The sequence below is a fragment of the Babjeviella inositovora genome (genome assembly GCF_001661335.1).
Source record: "Babjeviella inositovora NRRL Y-12698 unplaced genomic scaffold BABINscaffold_22, whole genome shotgun sequence".
Taxonomy (NCBI): Eukaryota; Fungi; Ascomycota; class Pichiomycetes; order Serinales; genus Babjeviella; species Babjeviella inositovora.
This window is the reverse complement of record NW_017566859.1, coordinates 1-9,903: the sequence shown is the minus strand read 5'-3', so window position 1 is coordinate 9,903 and position 9,903 is coordinate 1. Positions and strand designations below refer to the sequence as shown.

General features: G+C 42.7%; 3 protein-coding genes across 3 annotated transcripts; 2 read left to right on the top strand and 1 right to left on the bottom strand.

Annotated features, from left to right (window-relative positions):
- BABINDRAFT_117780 (uncharacterized protein) lies at positions 1-965 on the top strand (the record flags this gene model as incomplete). Its single annotated transcript, XM_019126899.1, has 1 exon — positions 1-965. A coding segment is annotated over one exon (840 nt), but the record flags the coding sequence as incomplete, so codon positions are not given.
- An 808-nt stretch (positions 966-1,773) lies between these two features.
- On the top strand, positions 1,774-2,929 carry BABINDRAFT_117778 (SDR family NAD(P)-dependent oxidoreductase). Its single transcript, XM_019126898.1, has one exon. The coding sequence runs from the start codon at positions 1,940-1,942 to the stop codon at positions 2,753-2,755; it is 816 nt and encodes a 271-aa protein (XP_018982241.1). The 5' UTR covers positions 1,774-1,939; the 3' UTR covers positions 2,756-2,929.
- Positions 2,930-5,981: 3,052 nt separating this feature from the next.
- Positions 5,982-8,058, bottom strand: BABINDRAFT_10609 (uncharacterized protein; the record flags this gene model as incomplete). Its single annotated transcript, XM_019126769.1, has 4 exons — positions 5,982-6,008; positions 6,400-6,721; positions 7,034-7,374; positions 7,807-8,058. 4 exons carry the CDS (start codon positions 8,056-8,058, stop codon positions 5,982-5,984), a joined length of 942 nt encoding a protein of 313 aa, XP_018982240.1.
- Positions 8,059-9,903: the final 1,845 nt, after the last annotated feature.

Here is a 9,903-nt window from a genome sequence, read left to right as displayed (position 1 = left end):
CCATTCTACTCTACTAGATTGTCGGCCGAATTGGCGAGTGGTGCTGCTAGCTGTGCTCCATCTACTGTGGCATCATCAGCTCCAGCTTCTTCTGCTGCTTCTTCTGCTTCTCCAGTTTCGTCTGCTGCTCCAGCCTCTTCTGCTTCTCCAGCTTCTTCCGCTGCCCCAGTTTCTTCCGCTGCTCCAGCTTCGTCTGCTGCTCCAGCTTCTTCAGCCGCTCCAGTTTCTTCCGTTCCTTTGTCATCAGCCTCTGATGTTATCACTGGGACCACTACCTCTACTGTGTTTGTCACATCTACACACTACACTTCCACTACGATCGTGACCGATTGGGTCACTGTTGTTGCTCCACTTGTTAAGAGAGACGCTGGACTTGCTAAGAGAGACGCTGGGCTTGCTACCGTTTTTGTTACCAGTACCATCACTGTTGATGGTGTATTCACTTCCACTGTTACTTCTACAACCACTGTTACTACATTGTCTACTGCTTCTTCTGTTCCAGTTTCGTCTGCTGCTCCAGCTTCTTCCGCTTCCCCAGCTTCGTCTGCTGCTCCAGCTTCTTCCGCTGCTCCAGCTTCGTCTGCTGCTCCAGCCTCTTCCGCTGCCCCAGCTTCGTCTGCTGCTCCAGCTTCTTCCGCTGCTCCAGCTTCTTCTGTTGCTCCATCTTCGTCCGTTACTCCAGCCTCGTCCGGCGCTTCAGCTTCGATTCCGTCTAGTGCCTCCGCTCCAGCGTCTGTTATTCCAACCCCATCTACTACCGCTCATGTTTCGTCATCTGGTGGCGTATTCACTGCGACCTCATGGGTCACGGAAACCACTTGGGTACTGCTCTGTGGATAATGGGATCGCTTTATCCCTATAACACTCGTTAAAAAGGTGGCATCTCAGACCTTTCTACATGCCAGGGAGTATCACCGGGCATGGTATCCAACCTTTGTTGAGGTATCTCACTAATACCCATAGATAGAGAATCAAAGATTATATTATATTTAAACCATTGTAGGATTTTTGGATTAACTGTACATATTCGGCACTCGTTATTCCCTGAGAATGAACGCGCAGCTAGCAGCCCCATTTCTGCCCATATCTTGGGCTGTGTTGACCCTCGGAGAATACATGAGATAAAAAGCAATCTTGGATAACCGTCTAATCAGATCCAGCTATGGTATTTGACCATCGACACAAGATTTGGGTTCAGAATCGATACTTCCATGACGACATGCAATTTCCCAGATGGCACAACTTTATCATATTCCGAGAAGGATTTATTGTATACGGCAGTGCATTCAAATGTGACTAGGTACATGGGCCATTACTAGAACACCATGGAGAATATTATTGATGCTTCACTGGTGATGACTGTAGCAAGGATAAATGTGTATGCTTTGAGCTATGTCATAGTCTAGAGGAATTACCACTCTAAGCTTGCTAAACATAGCAGGATATAAGTAGTCACTGAATTTGCCCAAGACTCACTTGGGGGTAACGAACATTGCTTCCGACGATCTTATTTAGCGCTGTATGCTATGCACTGCTGAATGATTAGCATTTTCATAATACTAATTCGTACAATGCCCTAGCTACAACTACATTACCAGTACCTGACCGTATTCATCCTTTTCTTGCGTGCTTATCTGAGGAGTTTTATCTCTAATAAACCAATTCTCGGTTTGTACAGTACATTCACAAGGGCACATGCATGTGCACGATTCGGCTGATAGCAGCCATAATCGGGATTTGTCATTACCTGTAAATTTGTCATTATCTATGGTTCGCCACTATCCGTATATTTATTATCCTAGTTTCTAAGCAAAAATTCTCGCGTACTGAAATTATGAGAGATGCGGAGGTTTTTCATTGCTATATAAAGCAATCGTATCTTCCCTGAGTATGGCTCATCTATACATAGTCATTCACTCACAAAAGCTATTCCTACACCATGTCTGCACCAATCAACCTTACTGGCAAGAATGCCTTCGTTACCGGCTCCTCTAGAGGCTTGGGCCTCCACGCTGCCGAGGGCTTAGTCCGCACCCAGATTTCCATTGTCTTTATCACATCCAGAAGTGATGAGGCAGTCCAAGAGGCCAAGAAATACCTTGAGTTAATCGCCGCCGAACACAATCCAAAGTGCCAGATCGTCGGAGTTGCTGCCGATATAACCAGCGACCTGGGCTTGGATACTCTTTATAAGGCCATTGCGGCGAAGGTGGATAAGCTCCACATCTTGATCGCCAACACCGGTGTTGCCAAGGGTGGAGTGATTGAGGCCCACCCTATTTCTGCTATTCGCGAGGTTTTGGATGTGAATATTACCGCGGTATTTGCTTCCATTCAAATGCACTTGTCGTTGTTGGAGAAGGACGGCACACCTTCTAATCCTGCCAGAGTCTTGATTACCGGTTCTGTTGCTGGTATTAGTGCAGATATAGGTACGAGCAGCTCCTACGGGTACCAAGCCTCCAAAGCTGGCGTGAACCACTTGGGCAGAGTCCTTGCGTTGGAGTTGGGTCCACGAAACATTACTGTCAATGTCCTCGCGCCAGGTTTCTTCCGTACCGAAATTACCAACGGTTTGTTGGACGTTATGGGAAACGCTTACGCAGCGAATAACCCAAGGGGGAGAGTAGGCAACTCCCAGGACTTTATGGGGATCGTTCAGTTCATGTGTGGCGGCGTTGGCAGTGACTACCTCAATGGTGTTGTATTGCCAATCGACAGTGGGATCCACTTAGCTGGTCGTCTCTTTAAGTAGTTTGTTTCACGAATAATGTACTAAAGGTACCATTGAACCAGGTAAATGTCTTTGGCCGATCTCTTCTTATCTCAGATTGGACCGCGTCCTATACAACTACCGACTCAGGAATTTCGGCACTATGTCTTACGGCCGAAAAATATCCTTTTGATTGGCTAATAGTATCTATCACCATCTAAGAGTTTATCGATGTAGTGCATGAAATAGGGTATCGGAATGTTGTATATACCGGTAGTATAGAATATTATTTTGATTAGGGGTAGGAGGATATCTTTCAGTGACATCGGCAGATATTAATTGGCACCTTTAACAGAATAGACCGATTCATTTGAACCGATAACGTTCGGGGTCGCTTAACCTAAGACGCACGCCACTGCGAACAAGAATGATACCAAGAGTTTCATGGGCAGCCACAGAACACTGGTTCCAAAGTTTTCCGTACCAGGTCTTGGACAACCTGCAGACTTAGTCAGTGTGCATTGGCTAGATGAAATTTCAACACCGGTACCGGGATAGCTAGAATTAAACAGGTACATGGTGAGAGAGTGAATTTGTTAATTGTTAGCATTATGTATTACCTAGAAGTGAGCGAAGAGGTTCTTTTATACCATAAAAATGACTTAATCACAACTCACTAAATGAAGGAACGGATCTATACAAGCTAAAGAATGTCAACGACGCACAGTATGCGAAGCAACTCCTATAGCATATGCACCATGCCATTCCTAATTAGAGTAAGGGTTCATGCAAGTCGAAGCACGTCCGCGATGTATGATCTGTAGACTTCTTTAACTCCGTTCAGCATGATAGAGGCTAGCATCTAAAATACCACCACATATGAAGATTTTAAATCTTTATCTGCATCACAGATTATGTGAGTACGACAGGACTTCAGTGATTGGCTTTCTCTACTAAGCTGGTAATTACCCAATTTTAATGCTCAAAGTCGCATTTCACCCGCCAGTAAAGTGTGCCCCTCCTGTGGTGTGCGTTTCTTACTGGTGTATTTCCTGCGGAGTTGAGGTTGGTGTGCAAACTGAGGCGTGAGGATCCCTCTTTGGAAAGAGTGCGTTTTGTGTGTTATTAGACAATATATGCGGTACAGCGTTTTAATAACAAAGAAAACACATGTTATTGGCTACTCACTATTTTACAAATGTTTGGCATAACAATGTGCTTTTTCTTTAATAATCGTGGGATATGTTCTTGTTTATGCTTTTGGTATCAACCGTATAATTTGGGCTCAGGAGACCTGCATGTACATGCGGTGGGCGCTAACGAGCTATTTATGGGCTGATTTTCCCATCAATCTCCACAAAAATGCACTCACCTACGATTGGCAGCCGGAGGAAGAAAAAATTTGACCTTTCTCGGCGGAGAAGATTCTTTTCCGATCCACGGTCTGTCCCTATAACATAAGCGTATGGTGAGGCTTGGTTCATCAATATGTTCAAGCTAGTGTGGGGGAAACGCGTTACGTTCGTGTCTACCACATATTTCTCAGTCTCTAATATCTTTTTCTTGAACTAAAGCTACCATTATAGGAGCTCATACTGCAGAAACCAAATATTTCATGTCCAAATATGCATGCCAAGTGCTTTAAAGATGCTATTTAACCCCGCGGGCTTGATCGGCAGATGACCTTCCACCTCCGACAGGAAGATACTCTATACTATGGCCGACCGTACAACGCCCCGGTATCCTATCTTTCTCGATCCAATTTTACGAGACGTCGTCATCTAATCATGGCAATACCGCTTCTGGTAATCAGTATACAAGGTCTTTGACTTCTCTTTTGTTTGTATATATCTTTCCTATAAAAAAGTATTTGGAATATAGGGGATACGGTGTGTATAATTTGTAATTTATGTCATGCTTTGGAAATAGTGAGATATATCCCTCATTTTTTGAGTCGTAGTACTTTGATCGAAGCTCAGGGTAGTATTTTTACGCCTGCACTTCTCCTTTCCAGACTTTTTATGAAATTCATTTTTATCCTCCAGACCTGTGACTGCTGCACGATAGGACGGAGGTGGGTCTGAAGGTAAAACGACCAATTTCTGCTCAAATATGGTACGTATGGATTCAGGATTATGCATATGATACGGAGAAATAGTACACGCATAGGACATGCTATAAACAGGAACAGAATGTCGTACACAAGCAGCGTGGCAGCTGATCTAATGGCCAACACGATGCAAGTTGAGAAGTTAACTAAACCGGAATTAAGGCAAAGAGAAACTAGGACTGCCAAAAATACCAGCTATATTAACGTAGTTCTGAAGATGTAAAATTGATTATAGTCGTCTGAATAGTGTGCAATATGGCACATTTATCGCGGAGAGCACATGGAGCTGTATACATGGTGAAACGGGTAAAAAAGTGTTCTAATATCTAATTTTATACCATATGGTGTATAAACTTCAACTTATTCTTGTTTGCATAACCTTTATCTATGCGTTTGATCCATGAATGGTAATTACCCTGTACTAGCCGTTGGTATATCCATTGTCTACACCAAAGCAGCCCAAACTGGAAAAACAATTCACCTTGAGGTTAATCTCTCAACCATAAAAGTTGTGCCATCACACACTTCATTGGTTTATGGTATACTATCATGTAGACTTCGGTTTCAAGTGGTCAATTAATCAGTATCACCTATCACGTTGGAGTATAAAGCGGATACGTCTACGCAGAACCAAAGGATTTCAATATATATATACATCGATTGCCAGGTAACTTCTCATTATACTTCCCATACTGAAAATGCTTCTCCTTACGCAAATTACTCACTATTGATACTAATTAAATCATGGTGAACGCCCGAACAAAAGGATATATCCCAAGATAATTCCAATTTAATAGATAAATTGTATTCCTGGGTGGGTCTTCTCAATTTCTCTTCCTAACCGATATCTGTCGATCGCATTAGCTCCGATGGATACTCTCGTCAAGTTGTCAGGGAATTCTAAGCCTTGAATTTCCTGCACAGACAAACTATTGTTAGCTAAATCTAAATACCACAATTTTGACGGAAGTTTGGTTAACCCAACGAGACTTGATAAGCCCTTAGATTTATTGAAACCCTTCGACAAATCTCCTTGTGTGAAAGCGCTATTCGGGAGAATGTCACGCGTTTGAGCCGCCAAGGACAACCTTTCAAGAGATTCAGGCAACTTCAACTCGTTGATGGCGCTAATTGCGTTTCTCGAAAAGTCCAATTCCTTCAATCCTGGAGGAAGCTGTATGGCATCTATTGAGGTAAACTTGTTACCATAAAGATCCAACTTAAGTAGACTATCCGGAAAATCGACATTGGTCAAACTGGATATTTGATTTTCTTGGAGACGCAATTCTTCCAAATATGGTGGGAACTCAACGTTCTCCAACGAAGTTATCAGGATACCAATTGCAACCAAGCTGATTAGTCCCGTCGGAAACAGGATTTCTGATAAGGAGCCAACATTCGCGTGGTCTATCGAAAAGTTAGTGAGACATTGCGGAAGGGGAGAGGTATCACGAAGCGTAGTAACGGAAACTTTACTTAAACAAAGATCTCGGAGTCTCAAATCTGGATCATATGCGTTGGAGATTTGGAGCTTTCGAAGAGGGTTTTCAGAGAGCTCAAGCTTGGTACAATTTACCGGAAGGTGAAAGTTCACCAATTTTTTCAATTGGTTATGCTCGAGATTCAATAATTGAATGTTGTCAGGTAGCCTCTTTGAAAGCAGTTCAAGGTTATTGTCACGCAAGTTAAAGATGATCAAGGTTGGTGGAATATCGAGTCCCTCGACTGAGACCAACTTATTGGAACTCAAGTCTAAGGAGGTCAAGGCTAGTGGAAGACTGAGCCCGTCGACTGACACCAACTTGTTGTAGCTTAAGTTTAATGTGTTCAAGGTTGGTGGAAGATCGAGTTCCTCTACTGAAACCAAATTCGTGAACCTGAGATTCAAATCTGTCAAACTTGGAGGGAAAACAAGGTTTCTCGGTGAATATATGGTAAATAAAGAAGGGCTCTCTCTGAGATCAAGCTTCCGGAGATTTTTGGGGAACTCAATTTGGCATGAGTTGGTAATATCTGCGCCTTCATCTGTTTCATTTAAACGATCAAAGGAAGTATGAGCGAGGCTGAGGACGTCTAAGGATCCCAGTAGCGAGTTGACAAAATTTAGCGATGATAATAGGGTGTTCGTAATCAGTAAAGAAACCAAGCTCGGAGGAAACTTGATAATGCGAATCTCAGATGATGAAAGACTCGTGTGGTCTAAGACCAACTCTTTGAAGGAGTCCGGAAACACATCCACACGAAATTTCTTTAAAGGACAATAGTTAATAGACAACTTCTGCAACTTCAGAGGTAAGCTCCGTTGTTCGAAGCTAGTAATTTTAAGATTGCAGAGTTCCAAGTTCTCTAACAGCGAGGGAAATTTAAAGTGCTTGTAGATCTCCGTCATGCCTGACACGTTTTTCAAGCGTAAATATTTCAAGTTGTGTAATCTTAACTCATTGAAGTTTTCAAGGGAGATGGATCCCAATAGCAAAGATTTCAAGTTGGGTAGGTTTAACTCATTGAAGGCCTCGACAGAAAAGTCTCTGATCTCCGCTAGCTCCAATTTCTGCAAGGTTGAAGGGAGGTCAGCATATGCTGACATCGATCTCCAGGGAATCATCGAAACAAGTTCTTGGAGAGACGGTGGAAAAACAATCCTTGGAGCATTAACATCATCGTCACAATCATATTTGTAGCAGTACAGGAGGTTAAGCTTGCGTAAGTTGGTGGGCAAAGGCGGTATTTTTGGACCAATATAAGGGTATGAAACGAATATTTCTCGAATGCTCTCCTGCGCCAGGGGTGAAGATGGCAACCAGTCCTAGCTGAATACTATATACCACTCCTTCTGCATATCAAAATCTAATATGACATCAGTGACGATTGAGGACACCTTGGTGAACACTTTTTCATGGAGGAATGTAAAATTTTCGGCTGGTGTGTATATATATATATAAAGCTTCTTAATACGAAGCTGGTCAAACGTATCGCTATTAACTAATGCTTCAAAGTCAGAAGCCTTCATGATGAGAACCTCATTATAAATACGGGAGTAGTCATATTCGTATGGCGATTCGTCGAAATTCAATATAATGCTTGAGTAGTAGCGTCTCCGAGCCACCAAAGCGAGACTCGCATTCTCCGGGTTCATCACATCGGCGACTGTGGAAAGTGGTAGATAGGAGACGATCTTTTCGACAATTTCCAACGGAAGGATACCACCAAATAAAGGAATTTCGTGCGTATCCATGTTGGCGAGGGGGTAGTGAAAGGTGAGAGTAGCAAAGGAGGTGTGGGGTCGACAAGTTTGTACAGCGTGGAGTAGATACTCTGAGCCTTATAGAATCTGGTTAGTGGGGTTTGCGAGGGATTTGGCCAGTTGGTGTTAGGGGCTTAGTCAGAGTGAAGCTGATGCGATGGACGCAACACAGGCAGCGGGGTTTGTCAGGGCTCTGGTCCATCAGTGCGGGGAGTTTGCTCGCTGTGCGTTTCGTACCACATGAACGTATCCAAACAAACCGGATAGCCCTGCATTCCCAAGATCACGTGGTGGGTGGCAAAATCCTGAGTCATTTAGTGATGTCAGTAGCTGCAATACTACTCCACATGGATGCTTGGTATTTAATATGGATAACATAATATTGGTTGATATACGCTGGGTACAGTAGTCTCGAGGTAGGCTACAGGGTAGGGATGCATAGTAAGCTGCATAGTATGTTGCATAGTAGGTAGAGGCCATATGTAGGCACTGGCCTCAATCATTCAAGCTAGAGAAGAGGGAGCACCAAAATGAATATTTGAGCGAGCAGGATTGAATAAGGTGAGGAAGATAGGTTAGAATAAATGGTATCATGCAGGGTAATTATAAGAGTAGATGAAGGAGTATTGGTGGAGATAGACTGGATAAAGCTGGCAGACTGTGGGCTGCATAGTAAACTATATAGGGGGCTACAGAGTAAATTATATAGGGGGCTACAGAGTGAGGTTATATGCAGGCACTTACCTCAGCAGTTCAAGCCAGGGCATTGGTGTATCAAAGTGGATGAATATTTGAGAAAATAAGATCAGATAAAATGGATACAAGGTATTGGAGTAGAGTGAATCAGGTGAGGTAGTGATATGAGTGAACACGGCGATATTGGTGGAGATACACTAGGGGTAATATTCACATAGTAAATTATATAGTAAACTATATAGGGAGCTGCATAGTAAGCTATATAGGGAGCTGCATAGTAAACTACATAGTGAGGCTATATGCAGGCACTTACCTCAGCAGTTCAAGCCAGGGCATCGGTGTATCAAAGTGGATGAATATTTGAGAAAACAAGATCAGATAAAATGGATAGGATTTACTAGAGTATAAAGAAATGTGTGATATAGAAATATTAGTGAACGAAGCAATATTGGCGGAGATACACTAGGTATAATGTTCACATAGTAAACTACATAGTAAATTATATAGTGAGCTAGATAGTGAGGTTATATGCAGGCACTTACCTCAGCAGTTGGACCGAGGGAAGGGGTGTATCAAAGTGGGTGAGTATTTGAGGGAACGTGGGTGAACAGGCTGGAGAAGATATATTTGAATAGAGAACATCGTGTGGTTTGATAATATGAGCGAACAAAACAATATTGGTGGAGATAAATTAGGTATAATATTCTTATAGTAAGCTACATAGTGAGCCGCACAGTGAGCTACATATGCGTAGGTAGATATATAAGTATATATATAAAAAATATATATAAAACAAATATATACAAACAAATATATACAGACATAATTATTCTAAAAGATATGTATATGTAAATATATGAGTATACGTTGATACTTTTCAGAATATGGAAAAGTTTATACCAAATATAAGCTGGTCAAAAAATGTAGTACAATATATCATTTGAAAGACAAACACGAGGAGAAGGAGGAGTAGAATAGGAGAGGAGTAGAAGAGAAGGTGAGGGTGCGGAGGGAAGGAGTAGAATAGGAGAGGAGTAGAAGAGAAGGTGAGGGTGCGGAGGGCAGGATAGTGGTAGGAGAGGAGGATATAAGTGGGGTAGGAGAGGAGGATATAAGTGGGGTAGGAGAGGAGAGGAGGAT

Bases quoted from the DNA above. Each gene is read 5' to 3' on its own strand.
- BABINDRAFT_117778 (XM_019126898.1), top strand. From the start codon at position 1,940: ATGTCTGCACCAATCAACCTTACTGGCAAGAATGCCTTCGTTACCGGC.